We start from the raw sequence: 25,830 nt of genomic DNA, 5'->3' as shown, positions 1-25,830 counted from the left end.
AAGAACAAAAGGTTATGTTCACCGTTCGCGAAGGTGTCACGGGTCCAAAAAGTCATCGAAAAAGCTAATGGAATGTTGCCTTTATCTCGAGGAGAGGGGGAGGGGCTGGAATACCAAAGGGGAGGGAGCGATGCTTCAGATGTTAGATATGGCCCTTATGATTAAAGGGATCAAAGGGTATGGAGAGAAAGCAGAAATGGGGTACTGAAGTTGCATGATCAGCCATGATCTTATTGAATGGCGGTGCAGGCTCGAAGGGCCGAATGGCCTACTCCTGTATCTATTTTCTATGTTTCAGCTGTACAGAGTCTTGGTCAGATCCCAGCTGGAGTAACTGCGTTCAGTTCTGGTTGCGCTTACTGGGGGTCAAATTCAAAACTAATTTGCGGAAAGAGTGAGCGAGTGGTCAATTGAGGAACAGGCTGCCTCGGGAGTGGGTGGAAGCAAATAGCGTCAATTAATTGAAATCCAAATCGGATACATTTCTTTCAGAAAATATTTTGGGATGCGGCATCTAAGTAGTTTGGGACATGACGTGTGGTGAGTGAAATGAGCTCGGGGAGGGGGGGGGGGGGGAAACAGGTCACTGTGGACCCGTGGTCTCCAAAGCTCTCCACCACTGGCGGGTTTTCCTCACCGCATGTCTGGGTCTGTTGTACACTCGTTGGTAGAGATTGATTGCTGTGACTGGTCAACAACGCCATTATTGTTGTATCGTGGGACTACCAGGGTGGTATAAGGCGAACTCGATGGACCTTGAAGTCCCCTCATCTAGCAAATCCTATGTCCCTATATGTGAAGGTCAGGGGGAGATCAGGTTGGAAGGGGTGAAAATGATGAGTTGAGAGAAACTGTTCCCATTGACGGAAGGGTCAGAGGCTACAGATTTAAGGTGATTGGCAAAACAACCCAAGACGACATGGAGGAAAAACATTTTTTTTTATTTTTTTTTTTTAAACGCAGCGAGTGGTTAAGATCTGGAATGCACTGCCTGAAAGAGCGGTGGAGGCAGACTTATTCACGGCTTTCAAAAGGGAGTTGGAGAAGTGCCTGAAGGAAAATAATTTACAGGGCTATGGGGAAAGGGCGGGGGGGGGGGGGGGGGGAGTGGTACTGGCAGAAGGGCTCTTGCAGATAGTCGGCACGGGCTCGATGGACCGAATGGCCTCCTTCTGTGCTGTAACCACACATATGATTGGCCACACTCCTAATGACTGTGCTCAGATCAATAGATTTTTGGACTCTCGGGGAATCAAGGGATATGGGGATAGGGTGGGAAAGTGGAGCTTATGTAGAAGTTCATCATCATCCTAGGCAGTCCCTCGAAGCGAGGATGACTTGCTTCCAAGCCAAAAAGGGATGAGTTCACAGGTGTTTCAATGAAGTACCTAATATTCCAGATCCTGAAGGGTGGAAGATGCCTGTGGGTGGATTTTTTTAACGTGGGGTGACCGTTGCACACCAGCCACCACACGGGCTTGACAGAGCTAGGTCTTGGTCCAGTGGCAAAGGTTAACCAGGACAACTGGAGACCTGCTCTGCTGCACGGACCTAGTGTGCACACATATCGCAGTGTGGGCTGGGCCCGTGCTGCCCCATGGCCCTCGCCTCTCCCGGGTCCCGATCATGTAGAAGTTCATGACCTTATTAAATGGTGGAGCAGGCCAGAGGGGCTGTATGGCCTACTCCTGCTCCTAATTCTTATGTGCTGCTGTGTGCAGGGAAACTCGGGCAGGAAGAGAAGTGGGCTTCACTGCGATTGTCATTTCAGGGTGTGCATCAGGTCAGTCAGTTTGCGATAATACTGCAGGTTCACAGCTGCAGACAGAGCGAGGCAGCCAGGACTGCAGGTGCTCAGTGAAGCAACACGATGGGAGATTTGTTTGACACGTTCGCGTTGGGTACATCAAATCATCCATAAAAAAGGGATTACGTGATTTGCAGCAGTGGTACAAGCCAGGAGCTCTGCGAATGCGCTGCCTCTCAATCAGGCCAAAGCCAAAACAAAAATCTATGTTGATGGTAATGAAGGACTCCCAAAGGAGTTGTTGTGACTCATCGTAGATATGCACTGGCCCATGATCAGCCAGTGAAACACTTGGCTGTGTACCAACAAGTTATTTTTTCCCCAATGCAGGATGTTTCTAATGTGTATCTTGAAAATGCTACAAATGTAAGTTTGTGATCCAATTTCCACTCCAACACTTTCCTGGCCTCAGGATGTCCTGCAGTGATTTACAGCCAAAGTACTTTTTTGAAATGTGGTCAGTGGATTTGCACACAGCAAGGTCCCACAAACAGCAACGTGATAATAACCACATAATCTGTTTCCCCCCCCTCCCCCACCCACCCAGATGCTTTTGAGTGATTATTAGCCAGGACGCAGGAGAACTCCCCTGCTCTTCTTCAAAATAGCACGAGATCTCGTACGTCCACCCAAGAGGGCAGACAGGGTCTCAGTCTCATCCGAAAGACAGCACCACCGACAGTGCAGCACTCCCTCAGTACTGCCCCTCCTCAGAAGAATGAAGGGTGATCTTATCGAAACATGTAAGATTATAAGGGGGCTTAACAAGGTGGATGCAGAGAGGATGTTTCCACTAATGGGGGAAGACTAGAACTAGAGGGCATGATCTTAGAATAAGGGGCCACCCATTTAAAACTGAGATGGAGAAATTTCTTCTGAGGGTTGTAAATCTGTGGAATTCGGTGCCTCAGAGAGCTGTGGAAGCTGGGACATTGAATAAATTTAAGACAGAAATAGACAGGTTCTTAAACGATAAGGGGATAAGGGGTTATGGGGAACGGGCGGAGAAGTGGACCCGAGTCCATGATCAGATCAGCCATGATCTTATTGAATGGCGGAGCAAGCTCGAGGGGCCATATGGCCTACTCCTGTACCTATTTATGTTCTTACGACAGTGCAGCGCTCCTCCAGTACGGCCCCTCCGACAGTGCAGCACTCCCCCAGTACGGCCCCTCCGACAGCGCAGCACTCCCCCAGTACGGCCCCTCCAGCAGCGCAGCACTCCCCCAGTACGGCCCCTCCGACAGCGCAGCACTCCCCCAGTACGGCCCCTCCGACAGCGCAGCACTCCCCCAGTACGGCCCCTCCGACAGCGCAGCACTCCCCTAGTGCACTGGGAGCGTCAGCCTCAATTGCGTTTCTGGAGTCCCCAGAGTGAGACTTGAACCCACAAGCTTCTGACTGAGAGGAGTGCGCTAGTTATGAAGGTGCGACAACAAGTCCATCTACGCTCATCCTATTCCTCAGATGATGTCATGACTAACCTCAACTCCTCCGTCCGCCTCCAGATCTCTGTTCCTCTGACCTTTTGTGTACCCCCATCTTCTTTCGCCTCACCAGCCTGGCTTTCTACCCTCACCCCCAAAAATCTCTTCAACAACTAAACTTCTAGTTATCGCTCCTAACCTCACTTGTCGCCACGGGGCATCAGTTTCCCAAATGCCCGTATGTCAAGCACCTTCGGCTATTTATTACGTTTAAAGTCACTATCAATATAATTTGTTGCTGAGGCAACAAGAATTTAAAAAGCATCCACTGGGTACGGTAGCATAGTGGTTATGTTACTGGACTAGTAAACCAGAGGTCTGGACTAATGATCCAGAGACAGGAGTTCAAATCCCACCACGGCAGCTGGGGAATTTACAGCGTTAATTAAATAAATCTGGAACAAGCTAGCAGCATTAATGGTGACCCTGTAATGGTTCGCTCAAGTCCTTTCAGGGAAAGAAATCTGACGTCCTTACCCAAGATCAGACCAGCATTGAATGGCGGAGCAGGCTCGAGGAGCCAAGTGGCCTACGCCTGCTCCAATTTCTTGTTTTGTATGTGACTCCAGACCCACAGCAATGTGGTTGACTCTTAACTGCCCTCAAACGGTCTCGCGAGCCACTCAGTTGTATCGACGGGCAATTAGGGTCAGGCAATAAATGCCAGCTTTGCCGGCAACGCCCACGTCCTGTGAATTAAAAAATAAATTTGGGCAGGGGGAGAAACTCTCCATGGCACGATGAAAGCCTGATGAATCACTAGGCATACTCAGCCGACCCACCCTAACCATATACAGGTGCAGCGTCGCAAATCCGGAACCCTCGGGACCGAGGCCATTCCGGATTCCGAAACATCTTTGACGTCACAAATCCGGAAACACCCGAGTCCAGGCTTGGGTATTTCCAGATTTCGGAACGTCAGAAAGGGGGGCGGGGGGGTGCCCACCGAAGAGCTATTCGGGTTGCCGGGCAACGGTGTTCGGGTGGGCCGGTGAGGAGGCCGCGAGGTCGGCAGGGTCCGGATTCCGGACCACCCTGCCACCAGTTGGTCTGGAGTCCTGATCCCGGAACTTCGGATTTTGGACGCTGCACCTGAATCCCAATTTCCTGGAGTTTGGGAAGTAATGCCATCTCTGTTGGGTGGGTCCCAAAGGGTACGATTTCTCACCCTGCTCTCACGCATCCTTCAATGGCGCTCTCAGCCACCATCACACAGATGGATGTATTTGCGTCTACATTCCCAATGTAACACACTACTCCCAAAGCTGGGTTTGATAGAACCCTTGTATCAAAATTAAATAGTACAGAAACAGGCCATTCAGCCCATCCGGTCCATGTCGGTGTTACGCTCCACACCAGCCTCCTCCCCACCTCACCCCATATCCTTCTATTCCTTGCTCCTTTGAGTGTTGATTTATCTTCCCCTTCACTGCATCTCTGCTATTCAGCTCAAACACTCCCTGTGGCAGCGAGTTCCACATTCTCACCATCATCATCATAGGCAATCCCTCGGAATCGAGGAAGACTTGCTTCCACTCCTAAAGCGAGTCCTTTGGTAGCTGAATATGGGAATCCAATACGAGAGCCACAGACCCGGTCACAGGTGGGACAGACATTTAACAGGGGTGGGGGGGGGACTGATTTGCCGAATGCCCCTTCCGCTGCCTGCTCTTAACCTCTTCACACTCACAGGTTGAGATTCAAAGATGCACTTTCTCCACCTCAGGCGGTCTTCGGCCAGGGTCTCCCAGGTGTCAGTGGTGATGTCGCACTTTACCAGGGAGGCTTTGAGGGTGTCCTTGTAACGTTTCCACTGTCCACCTTTGGCTCGTTTGCCATGAAGGAGCTCCGCATAAAGCATTTGCTTAGGGAGTCTCGTATCTTGCATGTGAACTATGTGGCCTGCCCAGCGAAGCTGATCGAGTGTGGTCAGTGCTTCAATACTGGGAATGTTAGCCTGGACGAGGACACTGATGTTGGTGCATCTGTCCTCCCAGGGGATTTGTAGGATCTTGTGGAGACATCGTTGGTGATGTATCTCCAACGACTTGAGGTGCCTTCTATACATCGTCCATGCCCCAGACCCATACAGGAGGGCAGGTATTACTACAGCCCTGTAGACCATAGTTTGGTGGTAGATTTGAGGGCCTGGTCTTCGAACACTCTTTTCCGCAGGCGGCCATGCTGAATCTCCGCATCAATGTCCGCCTTTGTTGATAGGAGGCTCCCGAGATATGGGAAATGGTCCACGTTGTCCAGAGCCGCGCCGTGGATCTTGATGACGGGGGGGCAAGGACAGGCAGGTGGAGCACCTGTGTCTTACGGATGTTAAGCGTAAGGCCCATGCTTTCATATGCCTCAGTGAATACATCAACTATATCCTGGAGTTCAGCCTCAGAATGTGCGCAGGCGCAGGCATCGTCCATGTACGATAGCTCAACAGCAGAGGTTGGGGTGATCTTGGACCTGGCCTGGAGGTGGCGTAGGTTAAACAGCTTCCCACTGGTTCTGTAGATTAGTTCCACTCCAGCGGGGAGCTCGTTTACTGAGGTGGAGCAGGGCAGAGAGAAAGATTGAGAAGAGGGTTGGAGCGATGACACAGCCCTGTTTGACCCCGGTCTGGACATGAATTGGGTCTGTACATAGAAATATAGAAAATTGGTGCAGGAGTAGGCCCTTCGAGCCTGCAACACCATTCAATAAGATCATGGCTGATCATTCGCTCAGTACCCCTTTCCTGCTTTCTCTCCATATCCCTTGATCCTTTTAGCCGTAAGGACCATATCCAACTCCTTCTTGAATATATCTAATGAACTGGCATCAACAACTCTCTGCGGTAGAGAATCCCACAGGTTAACAACTCTGAGTGAAGAAGTTTCTCCTCATCTCAGTCCTAAATGGCCTACCCCTTATCCTTAGACTGTGTCCCCTGGTTCTGGACTTCCCCAACATCGGGAACATTCTTCCTGCATCTAACCTGTCCAGTCCTGTCAGAATTTTATATGTTTCTATGAGGTCCCCTCTCATTCTTCTAAACTCCAGTGAATACAGGCCCAGTTGATCCAGTCTCTCCTCATAAGTCAGTCCTGCCATCCCAGGAATCAGTCTGGTGAACCTTCTTGCTATTGAGTGAGTGCAGCGAACGTCCTTCCTCAGATTAAGAGACCAAAACTGAACACAATATTCCAGGTGAGGCCTCACCAAGGCCCTGTACAGTAAGACCTCCCTGCTCCTATACTCAAATCCCTTAGCTATGAAGGCCAACATGCCATTTGCCTTCTTCATCACCTGCTGTACCTGCATGCCAACTTTCAATGACTGATGTACCATGACACCCAGGTCTCGTTGCACCTCCCCTTTTCCTAACCTGCCACCATTCAGATAATATTCTCCCTTCACGTTTTTGACACCAATGTGGATAACCTCACATTTATCCACATTATACTGCATCTGCCACTCACCTAACCTGGCCAAGTCACCCTGCAGCCTCTTAGCATCCTCCTCACAGCTCACACCGCCACCCAGCTTAGCGTCATCTGCAAACTTGGAGATATTACACTCAATTCCTTCATCTAAATCATTGATGTATATTGTAAAGAGCTGGGGTCCCAGCACTGAGCCCTGCGGCACCTCACTAGTCACTGCCTGCCATTCTGAAAAGGACCCGTTTATCCCGACTCTCTGCTTCCTGTCTGCCAACCAGTTCTTTCCACGTCAGTACATTACCCCCAATACCATGTGATTTAAGTATGGCGGAGAGGCATTGTTGGCGCGGATACATGACCTCATCTCTCTCATCTGGAGGGAGGAGAGCATGTCGGGAGATTTGAGATTCAATGATTGTGACCATTTTTTTTTTAAAAAGGGGACAAGTCCGACTGCGGCAACTACAGGGGAATCTCCCTGCTATCAGCCACTGGGAACGTTGTCGCTAGAGTTCTCCTCAATCGTCTTCTCCCTGTGGCCAAGGAGCTCCTCCCGGAATCACAATGCGGATTTCATCCCCTACGGGGCACAACAGACATGATCTTTGCAGCGCGACAGTTGCAGGAAAAATGCAGGGAGCAGCGCCAGCCCTTATACATGGCCTTTTTCGATCTTACAAAAGCCTTTGACACTGTCAACCGTGAGGGTCTATGGTTCGTCCTCCTCCGTTTCGGATGCCCCCAAAAGTTTATCAACATCCTTCGCCTGTTTCACAATGACATGCAGGCAGTGATCCTTACCAGCATTTCCATTACAGACCCAATCCACGTCCGGACCGGGGTCAAACAGGGCTGCGTCATCGCTCCAACCCTCTTCTCAATCTTCCTCGCCGCCATGCTCCACCTCACAATCAACAAGCTCCCCGCTGGAGTGGAACTAAACTACAGAACCAGTGGGAAGCTGGTTAACCTACGCGGCCTCTGCATTTCGGGTTAGGATAGGTCCAAGATCACCCCAACCTCTGTCGTTGAGCTGCAGTATCCGGACGACGCCTGCGTCTGCGCACATTCAGAGGCTGAACTCCAGGATATAGTCAATGTATTCACTGAGGCATATGAAAGCATGGGCCTTATACTTAACATCCGTAAGACAAAGGTCTTCCACCAGCCTGTCACTGCCGCACAGCACTGCCCTCCAATGTACAGAAGGCACCTCAAGTCGCTGGAGATATATCACCAACGATATCTCCGCAAGATCCTGCAAATCCCCTGGGAGGACAGGCGCACCAACATCAGTGTCCTCGCCCAGGCTAACATCCCCAGTATTGAAGCACTGACCACACTCGATCAGCTTCGCTGGGCAGGCCGCATAGTTTGCATGCCAGATACGAGGCTCCCTAAGCAAATGCTTTATGTGGAGCTCCTTCATGGTAAACGAGCCAAAAGAGGACAGCGGAAGCGTTACCAAGGACACCAAGGCCTCCCTGGTAACGTGCGACATCATCACTGACACCTGGGAGACCCTGGCCGAAGACCGCCCGAGGTGGAGAGCATGAAGAGGCCAGGCGAAGGCAGCGGAAGGAGCGCACGGCAAACAAGCCTCACCGACCCCTTCCCTCGATGAATGTCTGTCCCACCTGTAACAGGGTCTGTGGCTCTCGTATCGGACTGTTCAGCCACCAAAGAACTCACTTTGGGAGTGGAAGCAAGTCTTCCTCGATTCCGAGGGACTGCCTATGACGATGATGATGATGATGATGCGCACATCCTTGCGGTCCCTGGCTCGGACGATGACATAGTCGAGCAGGTGCCAGTGTTTGGAGCGAGGGTGTTGCCACGATGTCTTGTATTTGTCCCTCTGACAGAACAGGGTGTTGGCGATGAGGAGTTTGAGATAGAACCCTTATATCAAAATTAAATAGTATAAAAACAGGCTATTCGGCCCATGCCGGGGTTTATGCTCCACACCAGCCCCCTCCCACCCCTCTCCATCTCATCACCATATCCTTCTATTCCTTTCTCCCTTGTGTGTTGATTTACCTTCCCTTTAAATGCATCAATACTATTCGCCTCAACCTCTCCCTGTGGCAGCGAGTTCCACATTCTCACCACTCTCTGGGTAAAGAAGTTTCTCCTGAATTCCCCATTGGATTTATTAGTGACTATCTTATATTGATGGTCCCTAGTTCTGGTCTCCCCCAGAAGTGGAAACATTTTCCCTATTGAATCCTTTCATAATTTTAAAAGACTATTAGAGTTGAGAGCAGTCCAGGGGACAGACAGGGAGGAGGCTTTTGAAGTTGAGTGTACCACGGTAGAGGGGTTTTGGAAGGGAATGAAGCATTGGGGGAGGGGAGGGTAAAGACAGTGGAAGCGGTGATGGAGCAGACAGCACAGCAAGCCCGTCAACTACTGAGAACAACGCGTTTGCTCAGACTCCCCCACTATGGATATCTGGAGGGGGCAGCCCTCAGCTCCATTGCTATAACCTCAGTGTGTCATTCTTACCCTTCCAAAGTGCCGCTATCGAACGACTCTGCAAAATTCACTTCTCCGATTGGAACAGGGGCGGTGTAAGTGACCTGCAAAGCAACAAGCGCATTAAAAACGAGGGCTTTATTTCAGAAAGTCAGCACTGCATTCAGAACTGGAAAAGTAGTGTTTCAACGTTGGGTTCAGAGGCTGCTTAACCCTCCAGAGTCCCACAGGCGGACAAACACAGCGCCAACTTCCCCACCAGGCAACCTTCTTTTTAAAATCCATTCTCTAGGGGACTGGGAGGGGAACGTGGAGGTGGTGGTGTTCCCATGCGCCTACTGCCCTTGTCCTTCCAGGTGGTAGTGGGCGCGGGTTTGGGAGGTGCTGCCGAAGAAGCCTTGGCGTCGCTGGCAAGGCCGGCATTTATTGCCCATCCCTAATTGCCCCTTGAGAAGGTGGTGGTGAGCCGCCTTCTTGAACCGCTGCAGTCCGTGTGGTGAAGGTGCTCCCACAGTGCTGTTAGGGAGGGAGTTCCAGGATTGTGACCCAGCGACGGTGAAGGAACGGTCGATATATTTACAAGTCAGGATGGTGTGAGACTGGGAGGGCAACGTGGAGGTGGTGGTGTTCCCATGCCCCTGCTGCCCTTGTCCTTCTAGGTGGTAGAGGTCGCGGGTTTGGGAGGTGCTGCCGAAGAAGCCTTGGCGAGTTGCTGCAGTGCATCTTGTAGATTTTTTTTTTTGAAATTCGTAGCCAATCGTTCCAATTCTTTGTCAAATCACAAACGCCAGAGGTCACCTTGCACACATCAAGGATCACTCTGCGCCAATGCTCTTAGCCAAAAGGCCTAGAGCCACTGCACCATTCCTGGAAGTACTGCAATACCAGGTTCGTGCCATGGAGGTGGATGGGTCAAGCCACCCCACACACCTCCTATTTCCAAAAAAGCAAGCATATACCTTCCTGATCCAGGGAGAACCACCTTGGGGTTATGGTGGTTACTCCCCTGTCAGGTCAGTTACGCATGATCTTAGCCAAAAGGCCGAGCATCTTGTAGATGGTGCACACTGCAGCCACGGTGCGCCGGTGGTGGAGGGAGTGAATGTTGAAGGTGGTGGATGGGGGGCCAATCAAACGGCTGCTTTGTCCTGGATGGTGTCAAGCTACTCGAGTGTTGTTGGAGCTGCAACTCATCCAGGCAAGTGGGGAGTGTTCCATCACAATCCTGACTTGTTGATGGTGGAAAGGCTTTGGGGAGTCAGGAGGAGAGGTTACTCGGCCTCTGATATGCTAATTCCCACCATCCCTGAAGAAAGGAAACTTTAAACTCAACAAAACTGTTGTGGTCTGTTTGTGATTGAAAAGAAAACCTTCAAATTCATTCTCCATTCATATTTCAGACTCATCAGGCAAAAGGACTGAAAGCCAATGCCAATTGATCCCACATCCTGTCCAGTAGCAAACAAACAGAACTATTGCTTTTTGCGGGAGAGTTCCACTCTTCCATCGCCTTTTGCGTGAAGAAGTGTTTCCTAACTTCAGTCTCCGCCTGGTCCCAGTCATGTTACATAGAGCTAGAGAAACAGGCCGTTCAGCCCAACCAGTCCATGCTGGGAGCATTCAGGGTGTTCGGAAGGAAAGGGAGGGAAATAAAAAAACAAATTTAATAATTTGGGGGGGAAATCAGCCCGAGTTCCCGTCCCTAAATCGCTATCCAGTGACCTATATTGGAACAATACCTTATGCAATGTCACTATCATCTGCTGGCAATCACTGCCAGCAATATAAACTAAATGGTACAATTTTAAAGGGGTGGAGGAACAGAGCAATCTGGGGTTCACCTCCACCACTCGTTTGAAAGTGGCAGGACATGTGCTTTATTAATAGAGGCAGAGGGTACAAAAGCAAGGAAGTTATGCTAAACTTGTATAAATCTCTGGTTAGGCTCCAACTGGAGTATTACGGCCAATTCTGGGCACCGCACTTTAGGAAGGATGTCAAGGCCTTGGCGAGGGTGCAGCGGAGAATTACTAGAATGGTATCAGTGATGAGGGGCTTCAGTTACATGGAGAGACTGGAGAAGCTGGGGTTGTTCTTCTTAGTAATAGAGATGTTCAAAATTATGAATGGTTTGATGGGAGTAGATGGGAGAGATGGTTTCCAATGGCAGCACGGTCGATAACCAGGGGACACAGATTTAATGTAGTTGGCAAAAGAACCAAGGTGATTATGCAACGCGCTGCCTGAAAGGGCGGTGGGAGCAGATTCAATCGGAAAAAGTTTGCAGGGCTGTGGGGGAAGAGCGGGACTAATTGGATCGCTCTTTCAAAGCCAGCACAGGCACGATGGGCCGAATGGTGTGCTGCATGAGGCTACGATTGTCCAGGCTCACAGCTGAAGACCGGATACTCAGGCAAGACACATGGGGAGCTGATCTCCCCCCAACACGAGCGAACACCAATCAGACAGAGAGCTCGAGGACAGGTACAGGAAGACAGAGTTTATTCTATAAAGCACGGCAATCGATCTTCCACTGGCTCTCACCTTAGATGGCGGCAGAGGGCTTGGTCCGGTCTCACTTTCTATTGGGCTTTCATCATCATCATCTTCGACAATATCGCCATCATCATCATCATCATCTTCAGCACGGACCACAGCAGCACCAAAGAGCAGCACCAACACCAACCACAGCTTCATCTCCATGTTCTGAGGATAAAGGGAAACACAAAAATAAACACACTTCCACTAGTCTCCAACGCCAAGTTTACTTTGTTTTTAAATAGGTAAAGAGAGAAAGTTGCCAAACATCCAAGAATTTCTGTAGCTTAACAGGCACAATGAAGCCCCATTCATAACGTCCAATGGTGAATGAGCAATGACATAATTGCAGCTTCTACAACCCAAATAACTTTTGCTCAAAGGGGCTTTAAAATTAAAAAAAATTATATATATGGGCCGTAAATTGCGGCCTCTCTGGGTGTAGAGGTTGTGCGCATGTGCCCGAAGAGTGCCCACAAGCTCCAGGTTTAGGCGCGCAAAGCACATGCGCCAAAATCTGCCACTTGTGATCTGTCAAAAGCATCCCCAGGAGAAGGGCCTTAGCGAGCGGAGATTTGGCCTATTTGCCCAACAAATGTCCTTAAAGCGCTTACGCCTTGTAAAAGCAGGTGTAAGGCCGGCTTGTACCAGCGTAAGAGTTTAAGGATAAGGGTAAGCCATTTAGGACCGAGATGAGGAGAAACTTCTTCACTCAGAATTGTGAACCTGTGGAATTCTCTACTGCAGAGAGTTGTTGAGGCCAGTTCATTAGATATATTCAAAAGGGAGTTAGATGTGGCCCTTACGGCTAAAGGGATCAAGGGGTATGGAGAAAAAGCAGGAAAGGGGTTCTGGGGTGAATGATCAGCCATGATCTTATTGAATGGTGATGTGGCTCAAAGGGCCGAATGGCCTACTCCTGCACCTATTTTCTATGTTTCTATGTTAGTAGATAGAAAAAAATATTTATTTTTCTATAAAAAAAACCCTGTATTTTTTAATACCCCTGTACTATTAAAATATTTATTTTAATTCAAAAAAAAATTCTCAAACATTTAATTTAATGCAATTTCTATTAACTTTTTATTAAAATGAACTGTGTTTTATTAATGTAGATGATTTATTTGATCTTCGGGGTATTCCCATTGATAGTAATGGGAGCTTGGAGCTTCCATTACTATGAATGAGAATACTACATTGTGATTGGTGGTCCAGGCCCACGTTATCCCAGGACCACCAGGTACTTTCGTAAAGAAAACTTTGGACAGAAGCCTCCGACCATAATTTTTGGCCCAATAAATCCCTGCCTCGCCTCGCCTCCCCCCGGTGAAAAAGCTTCAGGTTGCAGTCCCAGTCACTTAAAACACACGAGCCAAGGTCACTCCACTACTTAAGAAGGGCAAGAGTGATAGACTAGGAAATTATAGGTCTATTAATCAAACGCAGTGTCTATTATTTGGGGCAGAGCGACAGCGCATTTGAACACACATGGCCCGGTCAAGTCATGTCTAGTTGAATATTTTGAGGTGGTGGTGATGGACGTGGTAGATAATGGAAAGCGTATGGATGTTATTTATGTCGGCTTCCAGAAGGCACTCTTAAAAGTTCCACATAAAAGACTTAACAAAAAGGAGAGCGTGTGGAATTACAGGCAATCTGTTGGCTTGGATAGGGAATTGGTTTTGGGGGGCGGGGAGGGGTGGCGGGGGGGCAAGAGGAGACAGGGAGTGGGGATAATGAGTATGTACTCATTAGAGGATACGACCAGTGGTGTCCCCCAGGATTCTGTACTGGGGCCACAACTTTGCACTATATGTATAGATGACTTGCAGGAAGAAAGAAAAAAAAGTGTATATCCAAGTTTGCTGACAACACGGTTCGGTAGCACAGTAAATAGGTGTGAGCAGAAAGTTGCAAAGAGACATTGCGAGATTGAGAGATTGAGAAAAGCTGTGGCAGATGGAGTTCAGTGTGGGGAAGTGTGAGGTCATCCACTTTGGACCCGAGAGAGATAAATCAGAGTAATTTTCTAAATGGTGAGAAGTGAGGAACTGTGGAGCAGCAGAGAGAGAGATATTCAGGGGTCCCAGTACAGAAATCACTAACAGCTCATCAACAGGTACAAAAAAAAATGGAAAAGGACGATGGAATATTGGCCTTTGTCTCGAGAGCTGGGATACAAAGAGGAGGAAGCGATGCTACAGTTGTAGAGAGCTCTGGTCAGACCCCATCTGGAGTAACGGCATTCAGTTCGGGGCACCACCCGTCAGGAAGGATATATTGGCCTCGGAGGGGGTTAAAAGGGTTAAATTATGAGGACAGGTTGCATCGACCACAACTGTATTCTCTTGAGTTTAGAATATTCAGGGATGATCCAATTGATATATTTATGATTAACGGAATTGCTAGGATAGATAGGGAGAATCTAATTTCCTCTGGTGGGAGGTTCCAGAACAAGGGAATATAACCTTAAGAGAATAAATAAATAGACTTGCATTTATATAGTCCCTCTCTCAACCTCAGGACATCCCAAAGGCCTTTACAGCCAATTACGTACTTTTGAAGTGTAGTCACTGCTGTAATCTAGAAAATCTAGCTAATAATTAGAGCTGGATCGTTCAGGGGTGATTTCAGGAAACACTTCACGCAAAGGGTCATGGAAATCTGGAACGCTCCCCCACAAAGGTTTTTGGATGCTAGGGAGGGGTCAATTGAAAATTTCAAAACTGAGATCGATAGATTTTTGTTAGGCAAGGGTATTAAAGGTTACAGAAGCTAAGGGTAAATGGTGTTAAGGTATCGATCAGTCATTATCTGATGAACGGTGGAAGAGGCTCAAGGGGTTGAATGGCCTAGTCTTGTTCCTACATTCCTAATCCAAGCTGACACCTCAGTGCATTAGCGAGAGATGCCACAATAGCAGATGTTGAACCAAGACTGCTCAGTTAATGCCTTAATGGAAAGAGTAGAACACACGAAATAGGAGCTGGAGTAGGCCACACGGGCCCTTGAGCCTGCTCCACCACTTAAGATCCTGGCTGATCATCGACCTCAATTCCACTTTCCCGCCCAATCGCCACATCCCTTGATTCCCTCAGACTCCAAAAATCCATCTACCTTAGCCCTGAATATATTCAGAGACTCAACATCCACAGCCCTCTGGGGCAGAGAATTCCAAAGACTCAACTCTGAAGAAATCCCTCCCCATCCCCAACGGCCAACCATCCCAACACTGTGCCCCCGAGCCCCAGATACTCCAGCCAGCAGAAACAACCTTCCAGCATCCCCTCCTCAATCCCCTTCAAAAACAGAAGAGGAGTCTAGATCCAGTGTAAATGAAGATGAATCATTCTGTTTAAATGGCAGAACAGGCCTGAGGGGCTGAGTGGCCTAGACTTGTTCCTATATTCCCAATCCAAGCTGACACCTCAGTGCATTATCCAGAGATGCCACAATAGAAAATGTTGAACCAAGCTTGTTTAATTAATGCCTTAATGGAGAGATAGTAGAACACAAGAAATAGGAGCTGGAGTAGGCTGAATCATCAACATCTGCCGTGGGAAAGAGAGCAAAAAAAACAGAATTAATAATAGGGGCATAGGGTTACAGTTTGAAATTGTTGATCTCGATGTAGAGTCCAGGTAGAGTTAGCATTCAGGATGGAGAGGATAAAATGGAGCAAAGAATTTCTCCATGAACTCAATCCTGCAATGAACTGTTGCACAATCCGGCTTGGCATCAATTAGAACTGCTCTCAGTCACCCACCGGGGAATCTCAGCAATGGCCCCTTCCATTTCCTGCATCACACATGGCACTCAAAGGTTGCGGTGCCAATAAATCACCAAAAACAGGAAAGGAAGCAATCTGCTGCAACATTCTTCCTCAATGGCGCACCGGATACAAGCACTCAGCTGCCATGGGATAGATCCACACTCACATCCAGTTCCTAACCCCACATCGAAAAGTGCGCACCATTGCGGGGAGGGCCAAAGAGGAAGAGAAGAAATCTACCAGAGGGAAAAGTCATACCCAGATCTCCAACTTACAAAATGTTATGATGGAAAACCAAACGCTTCGTGAGAATCTGACAAGTGTCAGGAAAAAAAAAAGCATTCTATGAATGTGTTAATAACGGGCACTGATGTAGAACAATGTCCCAAGGAATTTCACAGAAGCTTAAATCAGACAAGAATCGACTGCAAACAATAAGAGGGACAACTGAAGGCTTGGTCCAAAAGGTGGATTTTAAGGATGGCCTTAAAAAGGAGTGGAGGGAGGTGGAGAGGTTTAGGGAGACAATTCCAGAACTTAGGAGCATTAGAACCCATCCAGCCCCCTCAAGCCCGTTCCACCATTCAATAGGATCATGGCTGATCTGTATTCTAACTCCATCTACCCATCTTGGCTCCACATTCCTGAATACCCTTGGCTACCAAAAATCTAGCGAGCGCCGACTTAAAAGTAGCTACCATCTTTGAGAGTTTTCCCACACTTTCTACCACTGTCTGCATGAAGAAGCGTTGCCCCAAAATGAACTTCCGACCACATATCCACACCAAGACCGTCCATTTAAGAACATACGAAATAGGAGTCGTCAGCCATTTGGCCCCTCGAGCCTGCTCCGCCATTCAATAAGATCATGGCTGATCTGATCTTGGTCTCAACTCCACTTTCCTGCCCGCTCCCCATAACCCTCGACTCTACTGTAGTTCAGCAATCTATCTCCACCTTGAATATATTCAATGACTCAGCCGCCACAGCTCTCCAAAGATTTTCGACCCTCAGAGAGAAGAAATTCCTCCTCATCTCCATCTGAAATGGGTGACCCCTTATTCTGAAACAATGCCATTTCCATAACATCGTCCTGCCTCAGCTCATCGGCTGTCCGCATCCAAACTTACACCAGCCCGTTCACCCATCACGCTCGTGTTCACTGACCTACATTGGTTAGGTTAAGCAATGCCTCAAATTTAAAATTCTCATCCTGGTTTTCAAATCCCTTTCTTATCTCAGTAACCTCCTCCAGCCCGACAATCTACAGATCTCTGCGCTCCTCCAATTCTCTTGCATGTACCCGATTTCAATCGCTCCACCAATGGCAGCCAAGCCTTCAGCTGCCTGGGCCCCGAGCTCTGGAATTCCCTCCCTAAACCTCTCCGACTCACTATCCTCCTTCGAGATCCTCTTAAAACCGATCTCTCTGACCAAGCTTTGAGGGTCACATGTCCCAATAACTCTTGTGGCTCGGTATCAAATTTTGTTCCGGAACCAGGGGTCACAGTCTAAGGATAAGGGGTAAGCCATTTAGGACCGAGATGAGGAGAAACTTCTTCACCCAGAGTGGTGAAGCTGTGGAATTCTCTACCACAGAAAGTTGTTGAGACCAATTCACTAAATATATTCAAAAAGGAGTTAGATGTGGTCCTTACGACTAGGGGGATCAAGGGGTATGGTGAGAAAGCAGGAATGGGGTACTGAAGTTGCATGTTCAGCCATGAACTCATTGAATGGCGGTGCAGGCTCGAATGGCCTACTCCTGCACCTATTTTTTGTTTCTATGTTTCTAATCCCTCCTGTGAAGTCTCTTGGGACGTTTTAATACATTAAAGGCCCTATATAAATGCAAGTTGCTGTTTCCCCCTGAACAGCCTGGCTCTGATCATAAGGTTGTGCATGTCCTATTGTTCTAGACTCCCTCACCAGCAGAAAACAGTTTCTCTCTATCTACCCAATCAATTCCTTTCAAAATCCTAAAAACATCAAATCACCCCCTAAACCCTCTATATTCCAGAGAATTCAAGCCTAGTGTATGTACTCTCGCAGAATCTAACCCTTGCAGCCGGGTAACATTCTAGAGAATCTGAGCTGCTCCTTCCAAGGTCAATATATCTTTGCTACGGTGTGGGGCCCAGAACTGTACACAGTGCTCTAGGTGTGGTCTAGCCAGGGCTTTATATAGCTGCAGCAAAACTTCCTCCCCTTATATTCTATATATAAACGGCCAACATTTCATTAGCCTTTTGGATTCCTTTTCGTACCTAACCACGACATTTTAGTGGTTGTGTATACAGATGCCTAAATCTCTTTGGACCTCCACTGTTCCCAGCTTTTTGCCATTTAAATAATACTCGGATCCATCCATTTTTGGGTCCACAATGGAGGAACTCACACTTGTGTGCATTGAAATCCATCGGTCACAGTTTTTCCCACTCACTTAATCCATCAATGTCTCTTTGTAACCTCCCCCCCCCATCTACACAAGTTACTGTGCCTCCTAACTTGGTCAACATCTGCAAACCTGGATACAACACTATCCCTATAGTCAACTCGAGATACACAGGATGAAAAGCTGAGGCCCCAGCCCAGATCGTTGAGGAACACCTCTGTCACATCCCAATCAGAAAATGCTCCCTTTATCCCTACTCTCTATGGGCCCAAATTTGGCTCACCCGTTTTTTTCGCCGCACTCACGCAAGATACGCCAACTTCCTACAATCCAAACGGCGGCAAAAGGATGCAAGATGTCCCGGGATTCTGGCCCTTCCGCCAACTCTCTCGGGGCTTGGCGCGGCCCGAGTCCATTGTGTGGGGGGGGGGGGGGGGGGGGGGCTGTGGAGCTAGGGCTCTGCGCCCAAGAGTGTCGGCAGCTGTCTGCACGCGCAGTAGAGCGTTCGCGCATGCGCAGTAGCTCCTCCTATGATTATGATGATGCATGCCTGCAGTGTGGGACCCAACGGGGCCCACCTCTATCCCGGGCCGAGTGGCCTGCTGCAAAGGCCTGTACGCTACCTTCCCCACTGAGGGCTACAAGAAACAGGTTGGCGTGGGGAGACTTTTGATGGGGTGGGGGAGAAGGAGGAGAAGGAGGGAGGAGAGTTTTGTTCCGGCAGAGAGATTGGGGGGGGGGGGGGGGGGGGGGTGGGAAGGGGGAGGTAACTGTGTAGCCAGTAATTTTAATGAGCTTCTCAACACTTTCCTTAACCCTGTTGATGAAAATACTTTCCTACGAGCAGGAGGTACTTCTATTTTTTTTATTTGGATTTTTTGAAAAAATTATGAAAATATGTTTTGTCTCTTTACTTTTTATTTTTGTATTTAAGCTTCCATGAATGCTTCTGTTGTATAGTAAATTAACTTTGCAAAGTTTGTCAGTCCTGTATAGCTATTTGATCCTATTCACATTCTTTAGTCAAGTCATCAAATACTTACCTGCGCTGATTTCTTAACTCTCCGTAAGGGTTTTGTGTGCGGCCACAGAAACTGGCCTAAGTTAGTTTGGAGCAACTATTAGGGTTAGGGTTAAATGGCCAAAACGGGTTAAATGGCTAACACCCCCTTTTGAAACAAAACTAAAATAACCCTAACTAACTCACTTACACTGTCGCAAATTGAATGTGCAAAATGGGGATTTTTAAGATACTCCAGAAAAATCAAGTTGCTCCAAAAAAGAAACGGAGCAACTCCTGGGCAAATTTGGGCCCTATGTCTCTGGCCTCCCACCCAATTACCAATTCCATACATTTTTCTTTTTGTTAATAACCTGTGAAAGACTCATGAAAGACTTTCTGGACCACATTCATAGACCCCCCACCCCCCCTCCTCTATCCACTGTTAGTGAACTCCTGAAAAAAAACAACTCCATTAGTCAGATATGACCCACCCTGCACAAATCCATGCTGACTGATTAGTTTATACAGGGTACTGGTCTCAGTGCTCAGTCATTCTGTCCGAGATGCCAATTACTTTTTCACAACTGACATGTCTGTAGTGCCCATGTTTCTCCCATCCTCCTGTCTTAATAATGCAGTGACAAAGGCACAATCCTGAATCTAGCGCTTTGGAAGATTTATTATTGCAGATGTAACTTCCTCACCGGTTTCATTTTAATATCCGGGGCTGGAAACCATCGGGACCTGGTGACTTGTCTACCTTAGGTCTCATTATTTTCTCCATTGCCATTTTTCTTTAACTTGTATGAAATCCATCAAGCTCCTCCCCTTGAATTATGTTTAGGCTAACGTGTACCACTGCTATTTAAACCTTTCTCTTCACTCTGAAAATGGATACAAAAGTACTTATTTAATAAGTCTTCCATTTCCTTATTGTCCATTAGACTCTCACCTATATCTGTCTTTAATGGGTCCACATCCCTCTTTTACACCTCTCACTCGCTAATATGTTTATAAAAACATTTACTTTGTAAACACTAACTTTTCTTCACATTCCTTTTCTGCACCTCTCACTTGCTTTGTATCCCATTGTTGCTTTTTATAGTTCTCCTAGTCTGCTGGATTGCCACCTTTCCTTGCTTATGCAAGCCTAAAAAGAAAAAGAAACACTTGATACTGTCTCATCATTTGTTGACTTATGGCTGTTAACTGCACAAGTGAATACATACTGGGTCTGCATTGTATCAAATTCACACCATGTCTGTGGGTTTACACATTAACAGTTCAGCCCAGCTTACCTAGCCAGCTACTTTGACAAGCTCCCACACAAGAGATTATTGTGCAAAATTAAAGCACATGGTATTGGGAGTAATGTACTGACGTGGATAGACAACTGGTTGGCAGAAAGGAAACAGAGTTGGGATAAACAGGTCCTTTTCAGAATGGCAGGCAGTGACTAGTGGGGTGCCGCAGGGCTCAGTGCTGTGACCCCCAGCTATTTACAATATACATTAGTGATTTAGATGAAGGCATTGAATGTAATATCTCCAAGTTTGCAGATGACAAGAGGCTGCAGGGTGACTTGGACAAGTTAGGTGAGTGGGCAAATGCATGGCAGATGCAGTATAATTTGGATAAATGTGAGGTTATCCATTTTGGTGGCAAAAACAGGAAGGCAGATTATCTGAATGGTGACAGATTAGGAAAAGGGGAGGTGCAACAAGACCTGGGTGTCATGGTACATCAATCATTGAAAGGTGGCATGCAGGTAGTGAAGGAGGCAAATGGCATGTTGGCCTTCATAGCGAGAGGATTTGAGTATAGCAGCAGGGTGGTCTTACTGCAGTTGTACAGGGCCTTGGTGAGGCCACACCTGGAATATTGTGTACAGTTTTGGTCTCCTAATCTGAGGGAGTGCAGCGAAGGTTCACCAGACTGATTTCTGGGATGGCAGGACTGACATATGAAGAAAGACTGGATCGACTAGGCTTATATTCACTGGAATTTAGAAGAATGAGGGGATCTCATAGTAACATAAAATTCTGACGGGATTGGACAGGTTAGATGCAGGAAGAATGTTCCTGATGATAGCGAAGTCCAGAACCAGGGATCACAGTCTAAGGATAAGGGGTAAGCCATTTAGGACCGAGATGAGGAGAAACTTCTTCACTCAGAATTGTGAACCTGTGGAATTCTCTACCACAGAAAGTTGTTGAGGCCAGTTCGTTAGATATATTCAAAAGGGAGTTAGATGTGGCCCTTACGGCTAAAGGGATCAAGGGGTATAGAGTGAAAGCAGGAGTGGGGTACTAAAGTTGCATGATCAGCCATGATCATATTGAATGGTGATGTGGCTCGAAGGGCCAAATGGCCTACTCCTGCACCTATTTTCTGTGTTTCTATGTTACTGGAGTCAATGAGTTTCTCATCCATTCAAAGATTCCCTTACTTAAATTCAAAAGCTTAGTTTGTGACTTGCTTCTCCCCCTCAAACCAGTTATGAATTCAATCTGGCCAAATATGTTCCAGTAATATTTTGCCTCCACTACATGAGCTATTCTGTTTCTCCCTGTCCATGCAAAAATTAAAAATTTCCATTGTAACTACACGGTTTCCGCTACAGTGGTCGGATTTCAATATTTATACATTCTCTCCCTCCACCCACATCATCTCTTTCAAACCGCGCCCCCCACCCCCGATTCTTGCATCCTTTGCTGTTCCTTGGTTCCATCCAGTTTTTTTCCATTGCCTGTCCGTATTTACTGAGATCACTTGGTTCAACATCGTATTTACAGCACAGAAACAGGCCATTCGGCCCAACTTGTATCTATACAGCGCCTTTAATATAGTAAAACGTCCCAAGGCGCATCATAGGAGTGTTATAAGAAAACAAATTTGACACTGAGCCGCACAAGGAGAAATTAGGGCACATGACCCAAAGCTTGGTCAGAGATAGGTTTTAAGGAACATCGTAACGAAAGAAAGGGAGGTAGCGAGGCAGAGGGGTTTAGGGAGGGAGTTCCAGAGCTTAGGGCCTTGGCAACAGAAGGCACAGCCAACAATGGTGGGGCGATTATAATCAGGAAACGCACAAGAGGGCAGAATTAGAGGAGCGGAGAGGTGAGGTGTAGGGCTGGAGGTTAGAGAGATAGGAAGGGGCGAGGCCATGGAGGGGGTTTGAAAACAAGGATGAGCTGGTGTTGTTTATGCTCCACACAACCCTCCCCCCACCTCCCCCCCCCCCCCCCATCAACATATCCTTCTATTCCTTTCCCCCTCATGTGTTTATCCAACTTCCCCTTAAATGCATCGATACTATTCGCCTCAACCCCTCCCTGTGGCAGCGAGTTCCACATTCTCACCCCTCTCTGGGTGAAGTTTCTCCTGAATTCTCCATTGGATTTGTTTTGGACTATCTTATAGTTAATGCCAATAGTTTTGAACTCGTAACTTATAAAGTGTATGTATAACATTTTTTTGAAAATTTAGAGCAAGGTAAATTCTGCGAAAATAAAAACTACAGTGAGAGGATTGGCCAGTTAATCGATTGCTGATGTATTGTTCGAGGGCAGCAGCTTAATGCTCGAGAGCAGCAGCCGAGACCCCAATCACCAGACATCTCTGACAATGCAGCACTCCCTCAGCATGACACTGAAGCAGCACCCTCGATTAGATAAGAACATAAGAAATAGGAACAGGAGTCGGCCAATCGGACCCTCGAGCCTGCTCCGCCATTTAATGAGATCATGCTTGATCGGATCTTGGCCTCAACTCCACTTCCCCACCCGCTCCACATAACCCTCGACTCCCTTATTCAACAATCTGTCTATCTCCGCCTTAAATATATTCAATGACCCAGCCTCCACAGCTCTCTGGGGTAGAGAATTCCACAGATTCACAATCCCTCAGAGAAAAAACTCCTCCTCATTTCCATTTTAAATGGGCGACCCCTTATTCTGAAACTATGCCCCCTAGTTCTAGATTTCCCCCATGAGGAGAAACATCCTCTCTGCATCTACCCTGTCAAGCCCCCTCAGAATCGTTTCAGTAGGATCACCCCTCATTCTTCTAAATTCCAATGAGTACAGGCCCAACCTGCTCTTGTTCTGGAATGGGGCTTGAACCCACAGCTCCCTGGCTCATGGACGACAGTTGTTGCCAACCGAGCCAGGTTGACTTTGAGGAAATGTTTCGCCTTCTAACCCAAAGTTGCAAAACCCAACCATGCTCCGACGGGAAGTTATACAACCCCATCCCCACCTCAGAGCACACAGACAATTGGACAACGCATCAAACACATTTTTTATCTGCTAGCTCAGGGCACCCTGGGAAAGAAAGACTTCCTTTTCTATAGCACCTTTCAGGACCACCGGATGTCTCAAAGCGCTTTATAGCCACTGAAGTACTTTTGGAGTATAGTCACTGTTGTAATGTGGGAAATACAGCAGTCAATTTGCACACAGCAAGCTCCCACAAACAGCAATGTGATAATGACCTGATAATCTGTTTTTGTTACGTTGATTGAAGGATAAATATTGGCCCCAGGACACCGGGGATAACTCCCGAGCTCTTCTTCGAAATAGTGCCATGGGATCTTTTACATCCACACGAGAGCACACACGGAACATCAGTTTAACATCTCAGTGCGGCGCTCCCTCAGTACTTCCCCACCGACAGTGCGGCACGTTCTCAGTACTGTCCCTCCGACACTGCGACACTCCCTCAGCACTGCACTGGAGTGTCAGCCTGGGTTATGTACTGAAGTTCCTGAGTGGGACGTGAACCCATAACCTTCAGGCTCAGAGGAGAGTGTGCTACCCACTGAGCCACGGCTGACCCTGGGAGGTCACTTAAAACACCCACCCAGGTGTATTGAATGGAAAAAAGAATCGTACAGCAGAGAAGGCGGCCATTCGGCCCATCGTGCCTGCTCTTTGAAAGAGCGATCCAATTAGTCCGATTCCACCTTGCCCTTTCCCCATTGACCTGCAATTTTTTTTCCCTGTAAAGTATTTCTCTTTGTGAAAGTTGCTATTAAATCTGCTTTCACCCCCCTTTCAGGCAACGCGTTCCAGATCACAACTGCGTAAAGAAAATTCTTATCTGTCCTTCTGCCGATTATCTTAAATCTCGCATCCTCGTAGAGAAGATTGTGACTCATGGTCCTGTGATTCCTTTCTCCAACAGTATTGATTGCTCAGGACAAGACAGACATTTGTACTTTGTCAATTAGCAAACAGTTCACAACAGAACTAGCTCCTGTCCAGCCTGGTAACTGCAAACTCCGCCAAAGCTCTCTCAAGGGGGCTAACAAAAGCTCATTTTCTGATTCAAATGACAAGTAGAGAGTGATGTTGGCTGAAGACCAAGGAAGGAGAGACGGGAATCAAGCTAATACAAGCCTAGATTGGCTGCCGCATTTCCCACATTACAACAGTGACCACACTCCAAAAGTACTTCATTGGCTGTAAAGCGCTTTGAGATATCTGGTGGTCATGAAAGGCGCTATATAAATGCAAGTCTTTCTTCCTTGACCATCACTAAAACAGATGATCTGGTCATTATCATATTTCTGTTTGTGGGAGCTTGCTGCGTGCATATTGGCTGCCGTGTTTCATAGAAACATAGAAAATAGGTGCAGGAACAGGCCATTCGGCCCTTCGAGATTTACAACCCTCAGAAGAAATTTCTCCTCACCTCAGTATTAAATGAGCGGCCCCTTATTCTGAGACTATGTCCCCTAGTTGTATTTTCCTGAGTTGAAATATCCTTTGCATCCACCTTGTCAAGCCCCTTCATCTTACATGTTTCAATAAGATCACCTCTCATTCTTCTGAACTCCAAGGAGTATAGGCCAAACCTATCTTCATAAGTCAACCCCCTTCTCTCAGAGGGTTGTAAATCTGTGGAATTCTCTGCCCCAGAGAGCTGTGGAGGCTGGGTCATTGAATATATTTAAGGTGGAGATAGACAGAATTTTGAACGATAAGGGAGTCAAGGGTTATGGGAAGCGGGCAGGGAAGTGGAGCTGAGTCCATGATCAGATCAGCCATGATCTTATTGAATGGCGGAGCAGGTTCGAGGGGCCGAATGGCCTACTCCTGCTCCTATGTCCAGCGTTTTTATGAGTGACTGGTTTTTGGTGGTGTTGGTTGGTCCGGTCACTCCAGTGTCCTGGACACCCTTATATTCTTGTTGGGTAAGGGTATCAAGGAACATGTAGCTAAGGCAGGGAAATAGAGTTCAGACGTCAATCAGCCATGATCTAACTGAATGGCAGAACAGGCTCGAGGGGCAGAATAGCCTCCCCTTCCTATGACACAGGAAAACACACTGCTCTTTTTTGGCAACAGTGCCAAGGGATCTTTAACAGCCACCAGAAAAAGGCTTTGGTATAATGCATTATTCTATAGATATGTAAAGAGAAAAAGGTTAGTAAAGACAAACTTAGGTCCCCTGCAGTCAGAATCAGGGGAAGTCATAACGGGGAACAAAGAAATGGCAGACCAATTGAACAAGTACTTTGGTTCGGTATTCACTAAGGAAGACACAAACAACCTTCCGGATATAAAAGGGGTCAGAGGGTCTAGTAAGAAGGAGGAACTGAGGGAAATCCTTATTAGTCGGGAAATTGTGTTGGGGAAATTGATGGGATTGAAGGCAGATAAATCCCCAGGGCCTGATAGACTGCATCCCAGAATATTTAAGGAGATGGCCTTGGAAATAGCGGATGCATTGACAGTCATTTTCCGACATTCCATAGACTCTGGATCAGTTCTTATGGAGTGGAGTGTAGCCAATGTAACCCCACTTTTTAAAAAAGGGAGAAAACGGAATTACAGACCAGTCAGCCTGACCTCAGTAGTGGGTAAAATGATGGAATCAATTATTAAGGATGTCATAGCAGCGCATTTGGAAAGAGGTG

At 47.5% G+C, this 25,830-nt stretch overlaps 1 protein-coding gene and 1 pseudogene across 3 annotated transcripts in view; both read right to left on the bottom strand.

Moving 5' to 3' along the window:
• canx (calnexin) overlaps positions 1–25,830 on the bottom strand; it is an 85,497-nt gene that overhangs the window by 46,940 nt on the left and 12,727 nt on the right. For 2 of the 3 annotated variants that reach the window (XM_070877978.1, XM_070877980.1), the window contains exons 2-3: positions 11,742–11,903; positions 9,228–9,301 (exon numbers count right to left, since the gene is read on the bottom strand). In XM_070877978.1, coding sequence (XP_070734079.1) covers positions 9,228–9,301; positions 11,742–11,900 — 233 coding nt within the window. In that variant the 5' untranslated portion in view covers positions 11,901–11,903. Of the gene's footprint in view, positions 1–9,227; positions 9,302–11,741; positions 11,904–19,947; positions 20,056–25,830 lie in introns of those variants that run through there. The other variant, XM_070877979.1, reaches the window with a different exon arrangement.
• LOC139263609 (U2 spliceosomal RNA) lies at positions 10,049–10,251 on the bottom strand (annotated as a pseudogene).

Source organism: Pristiophorus japonicus, chromosome 4, assembly GCF_044704955.1.
Source record: "Pristiophorus japonicus isolate sPriJap1 chromosome 4, sPriJap1.hap1, whole genome shotgun sequence".
In the NCBI taxonomy this organism is placed as follows: Eukaryota; Metazoa; Chordata; class Chondrichthyes; family Pristiophoridae; genus Pristiophorus; species Pristiophorus japonicus.
Note: the sequence above shows the minus strand (reverse complement) of the source record. Positions and strands in the feature narration are given on the sequence as shown.